Source organism: Chanos chanos, chromosome 4 (genome assembly GCF_902362185.1).
Source record: "Chanos chanos chromosome 4, fChaCha1.1, whole genome shotgun sequence".
NCBI classification, from domain to species: domain Eukaryota; kingdom Metazoa; phylum Chordata; class Actinopteri; order Gonorynchiformes; family Chanidae; genus Chanos; species Chanos chanos.
The window spans coordinates 42,857,853-42,877,793 of NC_044498.1; the positions used below are offsets into that span (position 1 = coordinate 42,857,853).

General features: G+C 39.2%; 1 protein-coding gene across 2 annotated transcripts; it reads left to right on the top strand.

Annotated features, from left to right (window-relative positions):
• The first annotated feature begins 397 nt into the window (after positions 1–397).
• ppm1aa (protein phosphatase, Mg2+/Mn2+ dependent, 1Aa) lies at positions 398–18,096 on the top strand. Of its 2 annotated transcripts, none has more exons than XM_030773074.1 (6): positions 398–719; positions 2,128–2,994; positions 3,310–3,427; positions 3,928–4,039; positions 5,365–5,422; positions 18,036–18,096. In XM_030773074.1, the coding sequence occupies exons 2-6, from the start codon at positions 2,140–2,142 to the stop codon at positions 18,057–18,059; spliced, it is 1,167 nt and encodes a 388-aa protein (XP_030628934.1). In that variant the 5' UTR covers positions 398–719; positions 2,128–2,139; the 3' UTR covers positions 18,060–18,096. The 2 variants fall into 2 exon arrangements, with proteins under 2 accessions (XP_030628934.1, XP_030628933.1); XM_030773073.1 differs by lacking the exon at positions 18,036–18,096 and adding an exon at positions 8,938–9,262.
• The last annotated feature ends 1,845 nt before the right edge of the window (positions 18,097–19,941 follow it).

A 19,941-nucleotide genomic window follows, 5' to 3' on the forward strand; every position in this document is an offset into this window, starting at 1 on the left:
ATGTAAGCATTAGCCAGATTTTTCTCTACATCATTTATTCACAGCTGCTTATAAATATTATTCAGTGTTATTTACAATATTGCTATAATACCGCGTGGATCTTTTTGACTGACAATACGACGCAATACAAAATCAGATACATATCGTTCCACAACCATTGTTCAAACTCAGTGTGCATCTCACACATGCAATCACTTCCATTTCAATGCTGTTATTATTGCACTTTATTGTAAACATGTATATTACGGGGTAACAAGCACCGTATTATTTGTTGCTGATGTAAGTGACACTATTTCTTTTTGTCAACACTGCACTCCTACAGGGGTGATGTCATTGTTTAAAGTGCGCAACTTGCTGAATATACATCCGGGTCCTGACGCTGCCGTTGTTTGGTGCTAGATCTGTTGCGGGAGGCTGATGTTTAACGATTAGGTTAGAATTTCTGGCCAAACATTCCGGTCCTCAGCAGCATTAGAAAAAACGTAACACACACTAGACTTATATTTACGTCGCCGAACAAGTTGAAATAATGCATCCCTGGCTTACAGAGAACGGGGAGGTCCGCTCTTTCACAAACTGAATGCACAGAAAGGCAATTTCAACTCACTCAAGCCAACTAAAACAAGCAAGCCCGACACTCTAAGACCTCCTCTGTGCACTTAACTGATTTTTCCTGCTGTCTACACTTGCGTTTCTTTAACTGCTCTCTTTTGGATTTGGTAAGTTTTTGGTCTCTCTGCAAAATGTTCTTCCTTCTCCGAAGAGATTTTGCTAGCATGTAGCTACAAGGCGAGTTGTAGTGATAAAATTTGGTGTGAGCTGTTCGGAGAGACTAGCGACAGGAGACTAAGCTAACAGCTAATCAGGCCGGTGGAAAGCTAGCCTGGGCCTGCAGTGGACGTGAGGTTCAACGGCCAAGGCCTAATGCAGACTGGCGTTAGCTATTTGTTTACCCAGGGATATATAGATAGTTCGTTTGATGAGATCCTCTCCGATACATTTTTACAGGTTTATCGTTACGTGTATGTATATTTAGATGTGTTATGCTGATTAATTTAGCACGTCGGCCTAACTTGTAACGTTGATTATGTAAACTTTAGCAATTAGCTAGCGCTAGCTAAGTTAGCTTCAAGCTGTCAAGAAGACAATGCTGAAGTTAGCCTGGAGCCAACAAGCTAGCAAGCTACAACATTACGTAATGGTTTCAAACCAGTAGACTACTGAATAACCCGTTTATTTTAAGTTCTTGCGGAATATTCAGTGAGGATTAACATGTGTCAAGCACCCAGTTTGCTATGATGATGGTGAAAATAACAGATTATTCGCTGGAAACAATCTAACCAATGTGTTTTATGGAACCGTTTCTGCCATTACTGTGAGGGGCTGATATTTTAACGTCTGTAAGCATAGTCGTAGGTATTGTTAGCTTATAGAATTTAAAAGATTTGACCAGCAGCATGTAGTATAAGAAAGCAGTTAGCGAGGTATATGGATGGTGAGCTAAACGTGCATCCATCTCCAACTATATTTAGTGCAGAGGAGTGTAACGTGTAAACCAGAGTGTTGCTGAGATAATCTGACTACCATACAAGGATGGCGACGGACTCCACTGTGTGTCTGTGTGTTTGTTTGTGTGAGTGTGTGCGGTGGGGGGAATTTATATATATCTATATATATGTATATGTATATAAACACACACACACACATAAACACAAGAAAAATAGCTTAGAAGAGTTTGTTTTCTGGAATATACATGTTCTAGAAACTTTACTCCATGCTTAATACCATGCTTTGGATAATTTTATGCAGTGGTCCTTCCTTCTGACAACAGCATCTTTTCGAAAACAACAATAACACAACTGATTCACCAAACTTACTGATCATTTAACCAGTGATAAAAATACTCTGTAAGCCCACGGTAATTATTAAGGCTGAAGAGTCTTTTATTTTCAGGAATGATTGCAGTAATTTTACAGCAATGCATCTTGCTCATTGAACAACCAAGTGATGTACGCAAAGCTCCTCTTAATCCTGCTAATTATCCTTAAAAGTCTCTGTATTGTCAGAGTTGAAACAGACTGAAAATGTAATCAGTTGACTTTTGTTTGTAACCCTATCCCATGTTAGACGACTGCAAATATGGGAGCGTTCCTGGACAAGCCAAAGATGGAGAAGCACAATGCCCATGGTGAGGGCAACGGCCTTCGCTATGGGCTGAGCAGCATGCAGGGCTGGCGTGTGGAGATGGAGGACGCACATACAGCTGTCATCGGCCTGCCACATGGCCTCAACCTTTGGTCCTTCTTTGCTGTCTACGATGGGCATGCTGGCTCACAGGTAGCCCGTTACTGTTGCGAGCACCTCCTGGAGCACATCACAAGCAACCCTGACTTCCAAGGGGCTGCCGCAGCTCCGCCAACAGGCGAGGAGCCCAGCGTGGAATGCGTCAAGACGGGGATCCGCACGGGCTTCTTGCAGATCGACGAACACATGCGGCAGATCTCGGAGAAGAAACACGGCGGCGCCGACCGCAGCGGTTCCACGGCCGTGGGCGTGCTGATCTCGCCGCACCATGTCTACTTCATCAACTGCGGGGACTCGCGTGGGCTACTGAGCCGCGGAGGTCAGGTGCACTTCTTCACACAGGACCATAAGCCCAGCAACCCACTAGAGAAGGAGCGAATCCAGAATGCGGGAGGCTCTGTGATGATCCAGCGTGTTAACGGTTCACTGGCCGTCTCTCGCGCCCTGGGCGACTTTGACTACAAGTGTGTTCATGGCAAGGGCCCGACAGAGCAGCTGGTGTCGCCTGAACCGGAGGTGTACGCTATTGAGCGCTCGGAAGCAGAGGATGAGTTCATTGTGCTGGCTTGTGATGGTATCTGGGATGTCATGGCCAACGAGGAGCTCTGTGACTTTGTGCGCTCTCGACTGGAGGTCACTGACGACCTGGAGCGGGTTTGCAATGAGATTGTTGACACCTGTCTGTACAAGGTTTGGACAATGCACATATGAACACACCTACCCCACTTCCTCATTGCAATGTGCATGGGTGTAGAATGTGAGGTCATACATCATACATGTGTGTGTGAGTTGAATATGAATGGGTTATACTGCACTTGGCCTCTGATGCCATTGTTTGTTTGTTTTTTTTCAGTTGTCTGTGTCATGCCATACATTAATATAGAACCTGTGAGGTGAACATCTGACCCTTTTTATCAATGGGATAAATTTGATTAAATGGACTGAAGGAAGACAGAAATGTTTCTCTCTCTCTCTCTCTCTCTCTCTCTTCATCTGATTTGACAGGGAAGCAGAGATAATATGAGTGTAGTGCTAGTTTGTTTCGTTGGAGCTCCGAAAGTTTCGCCAGAAGCTGTGAAGAGGGAGGCAGAACTTGACAAATACCTTGAGAGCCGAGTAGAAGGTAGGATGATAATTCTGTAAAAGACCCTTCGGAGGACTGAGAATCTGATATATAGTCTCATTTTCTGGTATACAATGATGTGAGTGTTAAATATTATTGGAAGGAATCAAATAATTTTGTTGTTGTTTTCAGTTAATGTTTGTCCTCAGTTATCTGTGTTTAGTTTTGGGTTTAGGCTTTGATCAGAATATTCTAAACCCCCCCCCCCCCCCCCCCCCCCTCAAAACCTACAGTTCCAGATTCTGAATATGGAGTAGGTCCAAATATGCTGAGCTATCTGTGTGCACTCTCCAACACGTCCTATTTTTGTCTTCCTTTACAGTTTTCCATTATAGCTAATAAATGGATCACCGAGATATCTTCCCTGTTCAGTATTCTTCACCAGTACAGCTATTTCAGTTCTTACAGTGGCTGAAATGAACACTGTTTGTACTACTTTGATGAAAGACCTTGATTTGGAGCAGCTGGTCTTGTTTAGAATGATTTTCCTTTTTCTGCAGAGATCATAAAGAAACAGGGAGATGAGGGAGTGCCGGATTTGGTCCATGTGATGCGTACGTTAGCCTCAGAGAGCATCCCTAATCTACCGCCAGGAGGAGAACTGGCTAGCAAGTGAGTGTTGACTGCTGATAAAGGTTTTTTTTTTTGTACATATGCTAACTTTTAAAATATCCTTGTATACATTTGTAAACATACGCTGGTGAAGACAAGTATGAAGTACACCACTCACACCAAACTGGCAGTATCTCTATGAAGTTGACATGTAAGCGATCCAGTGCCGTAAGAAAACGTTTGTAAGGCTAATAAGTTTATAAATTCAAAAACTGATATACAGTTTATTTGATCTGGACAAGCTAAAATCTTTTCCAATTGCTCAGATTTTTGCGTGAAGCATTATTATATACAGTCGGCCCTACACATTTGCGGGGGCTAGGGGTGCAGGCCCCCCGCAAAAGTGGAAAAACTGCGAATATCTCTAGGCCCCCCCCCACACCTTAACTCTTCATACTGTAGCCTATATTTATGGTCCTAAATGATAAAATAGATTAATCATACATATATTTTATGCATTTACGACTTACTGATACACATCACTCCAACATTTTATCTCGCTCTGTACTTATTTTTATACTAAGTCTGTACTAAGTTTTATTTCTTCTACACAAACTCTCTACTATACCAACAAGAACATCACTACGTCACTCACTAACTCCTCCTCTCTTATAGCGGCAGATTATGTCTGAACGCAGCATGAATATTAAGGCAAAAAAAAAAAAGTTTACTGCATCCTGGAGGGAACACAAAAAGTACAATTCTCAGGGGTGTACCACATTTACATTTTCCAGTCTACGAGTGTCACCTGCGATTTTCAACGGTAGGCTGCAAAACTCCAAAAAAAATCCCATTTGATTATAGATGGCAAGCTCGCGAATATTTGAATCCGCAAAAGTTAAACCCGCGAATGTGGAGGGCCAACTGTATGTTGAACTCACAGGTTCACATGGAAATTCACTCTAAAATCACAACAGGTGTTATCAGTAACATTCTGTCGTTTTGGGAGGATACAGAAAAACTGCTGATATTCCATACATATCCAGTGTGGTTTGCCAATACAGAAGTTGTACCAGTTGGAATACTGTGTTCATTCTCCTATACTCTTCTGTGGGAAAGAGTTCTGTCAGTCAAAATAGTCAGTTCTAAAATGAAATTATTTCTGAGACTTGAATTAGAGGTATGGTACATACTGAATGTGTGTATTTGTTTGATGGTGACTGCATAAAACTGTGTTGTACCAATATGGGTTGATCCCACTTATACTGTACATGTGTGCATATACAGTTATGTAATGACTGCCCTCAGATAATGGGTGAGATCGCCATATTTGGGAACACAGTAATGATGTACGTAAAGAAATGTTTGTTTTGTTTTTGTCTCAGGCGAAGCGTTATTGAAGCAGTATACAACAAACTCAACCCATACAGGAGCGAGGACACAGTGAGTATAGCACCCTAATGTTTGGCAACTTACACATGTGTGCCTGCTTGTTTTTATTTTTGTGTGTTTATGTTTGGGGGGTGGGGGGTGGGGCGCGGGGCGCTAGTGAAAACTGCTTTTGCTTGAATGCCTTATCGCTGCAAAATTCAGATATGTGGTAATGTTGTCAATTTGCATATTTTTTTAAGAATATGAACAATGAAGAAAACTCAATTAACTTAAAATCCTAAAACTGGTCTCATTTTTACTGAACTTGATTTGTACGCCATTTTTCATCTTCACCATCACCGATTTCCATTATCATGTCATATTATAAATTAATCTTCTAAGTTGTTCTTGTGGTTGCTTTCAAGTAGTTGCGGGTATTTCCACAGTGGTCTGTGTGGTTTTCCTATTGGTCTTTTCTTTCTCTTAAATGTGCATTCGTTAGTAGTGATAGTGCGGCTTTTGTCTCTTCAGTAGTCTCTGACAATAGGAACAGCGAGGACATGCATTTTTGGCTTTTAGTAATATTTGCAAACACTTGGTTTAGAAGATAGAAAGGAAAATATAAGTATGAATAGATGGTTTTCTGTTTGGAGTAGATGAAATGCGATGAGCTTATTTATAAAGATGTTTTGAAGTAATTCATCAAAATGTGCAACAACCTACGCAAATGATTAATTTGTTTAATATTCTCCTGGACAAACCTGGCCTTGTCGCTTTATGTGTTGTGTCCTCTCAGGTGTAATAATACCTGCATTCTAATTCGTAGTGTAAACAGGTCAGTTAATCTGGATCTGATTGAAGCCAGCACTGATTATCTGTGGACGCTGTATAATCGGCGTAAAGTTTTGCCTGTCAAAGATGATGTAACTGTAACGCTTCGTATTTGAGAGAAGAGAATGAAAATAGAGTTTCAGGTTGTACTGATTCGTCTACTGGTTTTTGTTGGGACGTAGGTTTGCGGTGTATTTGATGGAATGGTCTTATTGGGCGTCAGTATTGATGTGTGTCGCTCTGCAGAGGAGCCGTAGAGTCGTTCATTCATTCTATTCAGCGGCAAACCCTGTGAGGACTGGTTCAATGACAACACATCCTCACTATTCATCTCTGGTGTCTTAGAAAACAGTCGAGCTCCCTTCAAAGCTGTGAGGCTTAGAAGCCTTTCATTTGGAGTCCCTCAGTTGCAAACTTGTATAATGTGCTCTGCACTGTTGCCTCTGGCTTTTCAGTAATGTCATGGCTCAAGTGAGCACTGCCTGGACTGAGCTACAGCCTGGACTCAAACAACCAAATCTTTTAGGCTCATTGATGAATACTTTCATTCGGCTCAGGCTTCATCTAATATGGTAGTAATTCATTCTACCCACCCGTAATTGAAACAAGGCTTTTTAATACATGGTTGATTTTTATAAGATTGATTACATTAAAATGAAGTTGGGCTGTTGGACTCCAGGCTCCGATTGTTCACTGCTCCTAGTCCTGAGACTGCTGGTTACTTAATGTTGAAATGTTTTGTGAGGCAAAAGATAGATAGCTAAAACATGTTTATCTGTGTTTAAAAAGCAGATGATTGAAGCGAATTCAGCTTAACATGGTCATCTTTTTGTTTTGTTTTTTAACTTCATCTTGAATATTCTTAATATTTTCTCTCATTCATTGTGTTTCATTTAATCTCTTCCATTGACCTTTTTGTCCTCACTGCTGGTTTTATCATAGTCTGACTATTTCCACATTTTCAAATGTCCATTCCTGAAAATATTGGTCATAACTGTGTCAAAATTGCTTGGGCAATTCAATAGGGTTAGCTTATGTATCATGAATGAATTCAATATAACTGAAGAATGATGCAAGGCAGTTGATTCAAACAGATATCATGATTCTGGCATATGATCTGAGGATCCAGCAGTTGAACCGTGTTTGTTTCTGTGTGGATGTGTGTATGAGTACCTCTAGTAATCGAAGCACACTCGAGTATGACTTGCACCCTTGATAAAGGTGACCAAAAATGCTAGCTACTGTTTAAAAGATACTAAACATTCATTCTCGTCTTCACTGTTTTTTTATACCATTGCGCATTACGGACAAGACTGTCAAGTCAAGTTGTCTTGCACTGCATTTTTAATGAAATGGCCAAACATACTACAAGGGCCTCTAACAATTCCTCCTCACAGAATCTAATCTGGAATTCAAAGTTTTCATCAGGTGAAAGTCCTGGTGCAGAGATGGACACCAACCTTCACAAGAGCCCCCAGACAATTCAAAACACTTTCTTTACAAGTAGAACAAATGCAGCAGCATTTCTCACCAGAGACCCTTTTCTGACCCCAAACCCTGGTGTGTACCAGGCTTTGGATCACTTCTGAACTGGATTAAGAATTGAATGTTACTTGCAGTTGATTGGGGTTGACAGCAGTATAGAGGATGAAGTTAGAATTGAATTGGAATTACTGGAAACAGAACTTCATTTCATTCAATTCCAGATCCAGATCTGAGGAGGAATGCCTTCAGTTACTGACATATGTATACATTTCTACTAAACAATAGAGCTAAAATGAAAATATACAAAAACAGTAGGTTAGATTTGTTTTACAGGGCCATTTCAAAGCCAGTTTCATTTGCATAATTGAAAAATGTTCAAATTTGTTATTGTAAATTGTTCAGGTTACATTTCAGACAGTGCTTCTCTGTGAATAGCATTCAAACTGTGTTCTAAAGCATGGGACCTAGGCTGACATGAAGTCGAATTTAATTGAATTTCATGGGATTGAATTCACATTCAGAAACTGCTAGATCCTTGTTTTGTTGTTCATTTTAAATAGATAATCCAATTTATGGGAGTCTTGTGATAGATTTGGAGAGTCTCTCTTCTCAAGATGTTGACAAAGTTTATAGATCTATAACTGTTGCCAGTGGATTGTATTGCATCCTGAATGATCTTGCTTCTCTATGGGGCACAGTCCACTGCATCCTCTATCAGACATGTTCATCAGGTGTTTTTAAGTCTTTTAACTGTCGTAAAGTGTTCCATGTATTTTCTAGAAACAGTCATTTGCTTTCTCTAATTTTAAGGGTCTTTTTCTCTCTCGCAGATAAGATTGGGGATAAATGAAATTTATTTGTGCATTCTGATTCTTAGAAATAAGTAGAAGCCATAGGAAACCACAACACTCTCAGTTAATGAAGTAAAATTGATAGATAAATGGGTGACTTTTTTGGCTCATCTTCATCAAGGGTGTCAGTTTCAAGGTTCTCTGCATACATCTGATATTATTCATATTACCTCAGTGCATGTAGAGAAACCAAAAATTTGATATACCACCAATTGTAACCTTGACTTTTTTTTTCCCAGTCATTATTTATCACATCATGAATTTTAGCCAGAATTTTCCATGTTGAAAGTATGAAAGTGAAACAGTCTTTCTCATGCACACACACACTTTTGACGTGAGAGCCAGCAGGTGTTGGTTGTTGGACCCGGTGTGCTCACACTAAAGGTCCTCTTCCCCTCCCCCCCCCTCTCTCCACTGAAGGACTCTGCCTCCACAGACGATATGTGGTAGTCCTGCATCTTCTGACACTGCTCAGAGTTTACAACAAGCCACCTACTCAAGACCGACAGCTACAGCTCCACAGAGCTTTACCTTTATAAAAGAAGGGAAAATGGAGGAGGAGGAGAAGGAGGAAGAGGAGGAAGAGGAGTTACTCCCTCACTCACATCACCAACTCACCGTAGCAAGGCTACAGTATCTGCCGCTGCAACCTGCGATATTTGCCCGCTCCGAAGCTCTCCTTCCCTTACATCTTACCCAGAATCCCATCCTTGAAAGTCCTCCCAGTCCATTGCTACCAAGTCATTTTTTTTTTTAATCAGCTGATTTTTTTTTTTTTTTTGTCTCTGTAATTATTAATTTGATTCACATTTCCTTATATGTGTTTGTATATTTCTGTTTTTGTGAAGTGCAATTGTCTTGTACAAAGAAACGCCTGTATCAAATGCAGCTTGAGTTTTAAGTTAAAAAACTAACAAACAAACAAACAAAAAAAAAAAGACACATGAAAGAAAAAAGGACAAAAAAAAAGCAAAACCTTTTTATGCACTATCTGCCTTTTTTGTCCCCCAAACTCTGGAGTTCCAACATGTCGTTTTTTTTTGTTTTTTTTATGTCTGTTCAGTGAATACAACTGTATGTGCTCCAGCTGGAAACGTCCTTCTCCTGCTTCTGCTCACCGTGCGCACCCCCTTTTCTTTCTTTCTTTCCTTCTTTCTCTCTTTCCTTCTTTCTTTCTTTCTCTCTCTCTTTCTTTCGAGTTGTTCACTCTTTGCTCCTTAAATAAAACGGGTAATATGCTATAGGCTCACAGCACAGTAAGCTTTCTCTCTCTCTCTTTTTTTTTAAATAAACCATTGAAATTCAGATTCAGAATTTTTTTTTGTCCTTTTGGCTTTTGCTTCTCATGGCACTGTTTGTTCAGCTATTGTCCATTGGAATTTAGCAAAGGTTTTTTTGTCTTGTTTGTTGCAACTTAAGAGAAAATATTTCAACTATTCCTTAGGCCAAGCTAAGCTTGTCTGGGTAGGGAGAGTCGCTGTGCATGTGCGTGTGTGAAAGAGAGAGAGATTTTCTTTAATTGTGTAAGCAGGATTCTTTGGAATGTAGAATGGGCTCACTCACAGTGTGTATGCTTGTGGCATAAAAATGTTCATTTAAAGTTCTGTTTGTAACGTTTCCAGGGTTGTGTAACACAGAGCCACGGCAGCCCATAACCGCTCTGCTAGGACTACTGTTTGCTCTTCCTCAATATTTTAACACAACACTATCATTCTCTCTCTAGCTCTCTCTGTGTCTCAACCCTTCTTTTTAATCATGGCAAAGATTGGGAGACCAACGGAAGTCAGTTCAGCTTATCAAAGAAACGAACTTAAACGTAAGCGTTCTCAGCACCACCCATCTACACCGACGGAGCTTCTCTGGTTCTGTAGACTTACCGGGTGTATTAGTGTAATTCACCTGCCTACACAAACCCAGCTCTAGAGTCATCAGTGTAGGGGGGGGCGGTGTGTATGTGGTTGAGCTTGCAGTCACGTATCTTTTTGAGGAGAACTGACGCACAGGTGTAGCTGTAACAAGAGCACTTGCGCCACTGCATAGACAGAGCTCGTGCACGTCTGTAAAGAAGTTCAACTGTTGTGCTGCGCTAAAAACAAATCCCCCTGTCACAACCTAACCCGACCTTTGAACTTTGCTCTCTCTTTTGATAACAGTAATTTTTTTTTTTTTTATTATTATTATTGGATTCAGCTGTAACAAAGAACAAATCCTGTATGATGTGGTGAGCTCACCTAGTTTAGAGTATTTTTCTGTCCATCTCTGCTGGCTGTGGTACTGTCCCTTACCCTCCAACAGAGACCAGAGGAGGATATTGTTTGCTGCTAGAGTGTATGATTGATGGATTGATTACATTTCTTTTGCAGTTTTTCTTTCCCACTTTTCTTGGTTGTCATGGTCTAAGGTTGAATGAATTCATCACTTTGAGATTTTTAATAATTATTTTTTTGTTATACTAATTATTTTGAATGATGTATGGGTTTATTTCAGATTTTTAATGTCACCCTTCAATCTGTGTTTAAAATGTTGCAGAAATATTGTGTATGTATTTTTTTTTTTCCATAATTGCTTTCTGCCCTAAATTTGAAAAGAGTCAATGATGTTAGTAGAGTTAGATTAATAATCTGGCTACTTCAAAATCATAAACAAAACCAAAATAAAAACAAACAAAAAAAACAAAACAAAAAAAATGGTTTCATCTTTAAATCCAGTAGATCTGAGCAATGATGAGGGAAGTCCATCTTATCCATTCTTTAGTATCTTGAACAGTTGGTCCTGTTTGTAAAACACACAGGGTAATGTATGAAGCTCCCAAAATTTCCTCTGTAACAGAACTGACAATCTAATGATGTGTAGCTACTTCATACACAAAAGTAACTCTTCTCCAAGATTTTCGAGAAGCCCCTTGCACATCTAGGTGGAGGAGACATTTGTGTCTGTCCTCGTTGTGGACAGCATCCTTTCCTCCTCCGATTAAACCGACTCTTCAAGGATATTAAGATCGTAATATTTTTGTCGAAAACAGTGTGGAAAAAAATGAGCTGCCAAGACAGCGACGAGAATAGCTGAAATGATGAGAATGATCAGATGTAAACAGAAAATGTCATTTGGTTGTATTTGTGTGTGATCTGACACTGTTTATGAACAGTTGACTGTGTGGAGTGAGTCACGTGATGACTCCGAAATGATGCTGTTAACGTGTGAGTAAAGCATAAAGGGGTGGTTCACTGAAAACATGTAAGTTACCTGATCATTTGATTTCATACATTGTTGATTGTCACTAGTTACAGTTGCTGTTGGCTGGCGGGTGCCTAGCGTTTAGTGAGACTGACAAAACTGTTTGATGCTCCAGGAAGGTAGTTATCCTGACGTTCTGCACCAAATTGTATATTAGTATCCTGCATGCATGTGATTTATCTTTCTAGAGCTTTCCATAGTGCTTAAAATGACAGAAAAAGATCAAGTGAATTTACTTTTTTTTGGTGAACCATCATTTTATCTTGAACAATTTCATGAAGCATTCATGCATTCATAACATTCATAAGCAACAAATAGTTTTAAGAGCTTTCTGCCTGTTTTTGCTTAGCTCTGTCTCCTCCTGAGCTGGCGTTTAGATTCATGCTCTCAGACTCTGAGTTCTATTGGATCTGAACAGCAAACATTCAGTATCGATGGCCATTTTTACAGAGGATAATGCTAATAAGATAATGCCAAATGATTCTTTTCAAGTCCAGGCTGTTTCAAATTGTCTCCAGAAACACAAATCTAGCACTGAGAACAGTTACCAGTGTTGCGGGAGGAGATGTGGCTATGTCAATTTATTTATTTAAAAAAAAAAAAAAAAAAAACTGTAAAAGCTCAAACTCCTTTAAGTTTTAATAATATTGTAATAAACCATGTGGTTGGTATGTATTGTTTATTTAGTGATTATGAATGTCATGACTGCTCTATGATGTTTAGCTCAAATGTTGCTGATGTTTGTTGATGACAATGACATGGACCTGCCTTCTCATGTATATACCATGCAGTGAACGTAGCCTTAATGAATCCTGTAACCCGTCAGTCATCTGTTCTGATCGAAATGTAATGAAAAACATGTATATTGGATAGTTATGGTGTGAAATATGTCGTTGCCTCACCCCTGGCCCCTTCCCTGCACCCCGCACCTTGTGTCTTTGTGTAAAGGGAACCAAATTTTTTCCAGAGCATACCTGGTATGGTGTTACACACACACACTCACACACACACACACTCAACACACCCACACAAACAGTCACACACACACACACACTGCACACAAAGTTTTATTCTGTCTTTTTTTTTTTTTTTTTTTTTTTAAACCTCCCTCTATGGGAGGCAGATGTTGATGACCCTTCCGTGCAGGGGTTGGATTTAGAATTCAGACCGACTTTAGCCATCTGTCCTCATAAGCTAAGATATTTTTATTAAATGATTAATATGTATATTTGTATTCATTTATAAATATGTACACAAAATGAAGTAAGTAATCAAGGAAAGTCGCTCCTCTGTTAACCCATTGAGGCCTTGCACAGGTCATACATTAACTGTCCAACTGTCTTTGTTTTTGGTTCTTTTAATCTTTTCAGACTGGAAATAAACCTATTTTATTTGAGAATAGCATCTCTCTGTTCCTTTGCCTTCAGTGAGAAGTAAAATCACCCTGTTGTATGAGTCGGTCAGTTGTTTGTGATTTCATTTGGAGTGATTTATTATTAAATTTGGAACTACAGTAAGTGCATTGTCAGTGCTTACTCTCAGGCTTGCTCTCTAAACTTTTGTTCTGCGGTCAGGGAATTTTCTGCTTACCTGTCATCATTTTTCCCCACAATGCAGTTAGTTTTAAAATAGTTAAATTTCATCATTCGCATCCCAGTTTTTTTAAATTTTGAAAGTTTCTCCAGCAAAGTTTTATATGAATATTTTCACTGGTAATATCACAAAGTTGCAATGATGCCATTAGCAGTAGGCCTTGAAAATACTGCTCTGTTTTGTTGACATGGAAGATTGCTTGCCCATTAGTGCTAAATTTTTCTTGCAGGTCAGACTTTAAATCAGGAGCCAAAAGGAGTCTCACGGCTGAATAACTTGAATAAATAGAGTCTCGCGAACAATGTGCTTTGATCACAATTTTCTGGTCTTTATTCTGCTCCGAGTAAACATTGCTGAAATCGTTCTGCTTCTTAGCGTGCTTATTTAGATCCTTAATACTTATTGCCAGAGACCATTACTTTATATCATTTGTGTCACCAGAACTGCAAATCCATTAAAACAGACTGTCTCTTAAGGTCCAATACTGGGATGAGTGGTCAGCGTTTACAGTCAAACATCTCGATGTGGTGTGTAAAATGTCGATCACCATTTGTCTCCATTTTGTGTTTTTCAAGTTTGATACCGTGGTAGATGGTTTAACTGTCTTCAGCTATAGTTGGACTTGATATTCATGGTATGGTTAAGGTTCCTACTGCGAGAGCATTAGTTGATCATGATTTTTTTGGAGTCAGATCTCGTAGTTTTGTGTCACTTATCAGTCAAAAGTGACCTTTGCTTCATGTTTAATAAGCTTCATTGTATTTCTAGTTTTGACACTTTCACACTGGATGTTTTGACTTAAAGGTAATTGCTTAGGGTATTTAGTCACGTCTTTGGGGCATTTCATTATCTAATGTCCGCTGTTGTTTTGTATGTAATTTGTTTGCGTGCCAGTCTACAAACTTAGATTTGTATTTCCTATCTTTTTGTCTCATTCTGTTCATCGCATCATCTTTCTTTTTTTTTTTTTTTTTTCATTATTTCCACAGCTAGTCGCCATACGGCTTGTTAACCTTTTCTTTTCGCTGAGCTCTTCCTAAATTTCTTTCTGCTTAACACCTCATATCCTTGCCTCTTCTTGTATTAGTTTACCCTTTCAGTGTCTCACTCTATTAACTTACGTTTCTCTAAGACAGGAATTTTCGCTTTACAAGAGAAAGAATGCTCTCCACACTCTGATCTTTTTCTCTGTTAATGTTTCTGTATCTTTCCTCTTTACCCATCTCTTCCCCTGCCATACACCTTTTCTCTCCTTTCATTCTTTCTGGAGTCCTCCTTATTTCTATATCATTCCACCTCCACTTTTCCCCCTCATGCATGTTTTCATCTGCTGCTTCATCTCTTTCAATAGTAGTTCAGTCTCTACCTTTATAATTCTTTATACTTCTCTGTACTCCTTACTTCTCAGTCCACCATTATCTCTGTCAGATTTTTTCTTAAATGCAAATCCCGGCAGTGGCCATTGATTTGTGTCCATTCAGCCTCTGCCCTTAAACTCGTTCTTTTATAGTACGCCTAGGTTGTGGAAATGTGTTTTGTCTTTATGATATTCTCAAGGCCACAAATTTGTAATAGCCTTGGTTCACTATGCTAAATAGTATGGTATAATTTTCAATCAGAAAATTGCGTGAGAAAATTGCATTCCCAACTTGTGAATTGACGTTTTATCTGTCTGCTTGTTTTGAGTTTCAGTCTGTTATTCATTCCCCTTATAGTCCTTGAAGTTATTAAAAATCTCATTTCTGAATATAGGGTTGAATAAATGGGCTATTTTTCGTTATTCATTGATTTCTTTCAGTTCTGTCTCTAAACTGTTCAACTAACGCATCTATGTAGACATTACTGCCATCTATTAACATTTTTCAGTATTTTTCAAGTCTCTAGAGAGATTATTATTTAGGTATTGAAATAATTTGTATCATGAATGATACTAGAAACAATTCCAGGGTGTCTTTATTCCATGTCCTTGGTGATGACCACCTGACCAGTTTATTCAGGGTGCATCAAAAGGTAGCTAAATTTAAGCTGGTAAAAAATATTTTAATTTTAAAATGTGAAGCAAGTCATTGAATCTTCAGAAGTAGCGCTCAACTGTGACATAACAGAAGAAAGCAAAGACAGGTAAAGTGTCATGATGTTTCACAATAATGATCAAAGAAAACGTGCATAAATACACTGCCTGGACAAAAAAAAAGTCACACACTCTTGATATTTCGTCGGACCACCTTTACCTTAGATTACGGCACGCATTCACCGTGGCATTGTTTCGACAGCCTTATACAACGTCACAGTGTTTATTTCCATCCAGAGTTGCGTTAATGTTTGGCCGAGATCTTGGTGACGACGGGAGAGTCGCGCGACTCCGTAAAGTCTTCTCCAGCATTTCCCAAAGACTTTCAATGGGGGGTTAAGATCAGGACTCGTTGGTGGCAAGTTCTTATGTGAAAGTGATTCCTCATGCTCCCTAAACCACTCTTTCACAATTTGAGCTCGATGAACCTTGGCATTGTCATCCTGGAATATGCCCGTGCCATCAGGGGAAGAGAAAATCCACTGATGGGATAACCTGGTCATTCAGTACGTTCAGGTACTCACCTGACTTCATTTTATTGCCTCAAAACGTTACTGAGCTTAGACCTGACCAGTTGAAGCAACCCCAGATCATAACACTGCCTCCAGGGGCTCCAAATCCAAATGGCAACTTTTTTATTTGGCCAGGCAGTGTATATATAGACATAACAAAAAGATGCATTATTAGAAATAAAGCAGTTAGGGTAAGTTGCATCAGTCTAGCAAGTGCAAAATAACAGAATGAAAGAACACTCTGATAGAAAGCAAACCTCTAACATAACAGTCTTTTACTGTCTAGGGTATTTACAATACCTCCATTTGACAGGGGAGCTACTGATATTGATATTTGATATTTCTGATATTTCTCCCAGGTCAGGATTTCCATGACAGATTTAGCTGTCTCGTGACACCAGACTTGACATTGTCAGTCTGATACCCGAGGTAACAGTGTTTTTTGTCTGTGAGGACGTGTTAGTTGTGCCACAAAGGGAAAAAAAACCCCCATCAAATCAGACATTTGGCTTATAGTTTCATCGTCAGTTTCACTGTGAGGAATTAGTCTTTCATGCAGTGTCCCTTGAAGTACCGAGATTGAAATTAAATGGAGAAGGAATCCCTTTGTCACTGCCAGTGTCACTGTGCTTTTCAACCCACATGATTATCAGTCAACTGTTACCACTGTGTAGATATTAATAGTCCACTTTTGTTCCTTTGATAAGGTAAACCTGAAAGCTAGCTGTACATTACTGACTTTGATCAGCTAAGCTGGCAGTTACTTTACAAAAAGTATAGTTCAGCTATATATAAGCTAACCTTCACAGAAATGTAGCTAGCTACATTACAAGCTACCTTGCAAAAGTAACTGGCTACGTAGCAATGCTACCACCTTGCTTCTGGGAAAAGTAGTCAAACTAATAGATTCGGTACATGTACTGATGTCAGTGCTCAGCAACACTGGTACACACAGACAAAATTGTCATTAGCTGAGGACAACAAACTTGGTAAACTGTACACTAGCAGGATATAAAAACTAAGTTAGTTTTTGAGGTGCCTATCTTTTCACTTGGAGAACTTTGGAGTCTTGGTGCGGTGAAGATAGCATAGAAGGAGGCATTCAATCAACAGTAGGTCTTAATTTCAAATGAGTTGTTTCTAGTATGAAGCTGGCTCTGAACAGGAGAGAAGTCATCTCCAATAAAATCTGAACTATGTGAAAATATAATTTTCTTTGCAACTAATTTTAACAGTTTTTGGGGGGGAAGTTTAGCAGAGTCTGGAAATTTTTGCTGAAGGTATCAATGTTTATTGACTGCAGAGCTTACAGCGTGAGGTGAGAGAAATCAGCCCAGAGCCATCTCTAACAGACGACAGCAGGGGTCAGCGTCATGGGTGACCATGGGGGAAGGTTCTTGCTAAATGTCAACTGAATGTCAGAAGGCATGAGAAGGTCAAACATTGGAACTTTGCTCAGCATCGAGCAAGCGATAAACAGTGAGGCACCAGGTCTTCTTCGATGAAGCATCTGTGGGCACGATTGTGCATTTCAGTTGGTGGTATCTGTGATAACTTGATAGACTGAGCATCTTAAGTTGGTTGTGCTAGTGCCAATGATTGCAGTGAAGTTCCACTGGTATTTCACTGCACTTGTTACCATGGTGAGTGATTATAGGCCTAAATGTGTTGTTTTGAGTTCAATAAGAATTATTACTTTTACATTTAGGGTATTAATATGGCTCTGTTAGATCTGTTACGGAGATCTCTAATCTCACTGTACGTCAAAGAAAGCACCAGTGATTATGCCACGTATCAAAGTAAACAGTCATTTTCAAAGCGGCTGTAAGTGAGCGCTTTGATGAGTAATTAGAAAAACGACATGGAGGAACTTCCTCCCTTGTAATTTCGCAATATTACAAGTCCTATTATACGACTTTGTGTTAAACCACTGTTTTTGTTCTGTCAACATTTAATTGTTTCTTATGTCTCCCATTGGATCGACCCAGGTACATGCATTGTCTGCTTCAGAGACATGGACCACTTGGCCACAGAATAGCTAGTGGGGATGGACCTTCATTCCTTCCTGTGCCGTGCAGTACATGTCATGCTTTGTTTCTCTTTCTTAGAGCTCAGACATGAACTGCCAATAACAGACAGACAAGAAGTGGGGAGACAGAGAGGTGAAGGAGAGCAGACAGAGGCAATGGGGAATGTAAGAAAGGAAAAATGAGGGAAAAAAAGAAACGGAGAGAGAAACAAAAAACACCTGATGGATACGTAAGTTTCAGTTTTCTTAGTAACCTGGATTTGTACAGTTTATTAGGAGGTGACAAATTTATATTTTGTAAAAATATTTCAAAACTTAATTTTTCATCTTTTTGTCATGTCATGATAAGGTCTGGCAAACATCCGATCTTTAACTGTTGCTTCCCACTTAACCGTTGACTCTTACTCAAACTTTACAGAGAGCAAGCACAGCACACAAAAGCATTTCACAAGGTTGTCAACATCTCTGGTTTAGCCGTAGCGGTTATGGTTTTAGTGTGACAGGCAACAACACAAAAGTGCTGTTTTTTTTTTTTTTTTTTTTTTTTTTTTAAGAAACTTTTTCATCCAATTCAATAGAAATTTTAGGTCTTTGTTGTAGAGTTGTGATCCAGCGAGAACAAAAGGGTGGGACTCAAGGCTGAAAAATGTCATGAAAACTGAATACACGATAGTTCATCACACCTAGCAGATTAAGCACTACAGTTCTTGACAGCACATATGTGCAATAAGCAAAATATGTCGGCTAGTCTGCTCAAAGCAAGTAATTATTCAATCTTTCATCTACGTTTTCTCTCTCCATTCTCTCTTTTTCTCTTATCACTCTGTCTTATTCTCTCCCTCCCTTTACATTTCCATCTCTGACATTTATACACAGTTGCCTTGCTTTTTTCCTTCTCTTTTCTCTTTCTTTGCAAACTTTCATCCCTAAGATCTCGCTAATCAGTTTGAGCCAATCAAAAAAAAAAAGTGTCTGTTCAGACTCAGTTTGGGACTTGAGGATCATGCTTGTTAGTCCACTGCTCTACATGCCCTATGTGTGAAATGTAATCCTCTTGGACTGGTTAGGTTCTCTAGGTGGCACAGTCTGTCAGACACAGTGAGCGGATTCATAGCTGAGTCAGCATTTCTAGTCTCTTCTTAAGAAATGAAAGCTCCGAACAATTCTCTATCATATTCGGTAATAGAAACATTTGTGGCTGTTAATGATGATATTGGTTACTTCTGTGCCTTGTTGCCATACACAAACAAGTTTAATGATTATTTCCACTGATAAAAACATTTGACTAATGACATCACAGTACTACACTGTCACCGTGATGTCACAATGATCGTTTATTATATCTATATGCAGTCGTTTCTTATTGAGTTGATAATAATGTCAAAATAGCACAAATGATATTGTTTTTTGTCGATTACATTGCAGTAATAGAATAATAAAAATGTAATATTCTAGTATTAACAATGCTACAGTAATGTCACCATGATTACCAGTGATAACATTTCTGCTCTAACACTGCATGGAACAGAGCGGCTTTTTACAGTGATTCTGCAGTGATGGTCTTTCTCCGCTCACTGTCTCTTGTTTGAAGTCTTCTGTTTGTCTCACTCCTCAATTCATTCATCTTTCTTTTGTATGTTTTGTACTGACTCACTTTATGTATGCTTGTATTTTGATCTTCAGCATGGCATCTGACATTTATCTTTTCATTCATTCTCTTCTTATACGCAGTCAGTTGTTCTTTTGTCTCTCTCTCTCTCTTTCTCTCTTTTTCCATTTCCCCCTCCTCAGGACCCAGACATTCTGTTCTTCCGTGGTTTCAGCTAAAAACGAGAATCAAACCAGATGATGACTTAATGAGTTTTTCTTTGTCAGTGTTTGTAATGTAATGTGTTTATATTATTATCTAGTCTCTGCAATGGCAACTTAAATGTAGCTTTAACTTCCCATACCTTTAGGGCTACTGTTTTGGAAAGAAAAAAAAC

Coding starts and splice junctions, on each gene's coding strand:
- ppm1aa (XM_030773073.1), top strand. CDS start 2,140: ATGGGAGCGTTCCTGGACAAGCCAAAGATGGAGAAGCACAATGCCCAT. Junction 3,428..3,927: donor CCTTGAGAGCCGAGTAGAAG/GTAGGATGATAA, acceptor CTTTTTCTGCAG/AGATCATAAAGAAACAGGGA. Junction 5,423..8,937: donor CATACAGGAGCGAGGACACA/GTGAGTATAGCA, acceptor TCTCCACTGAAG/GACTCTGCCTCCACAGACGA.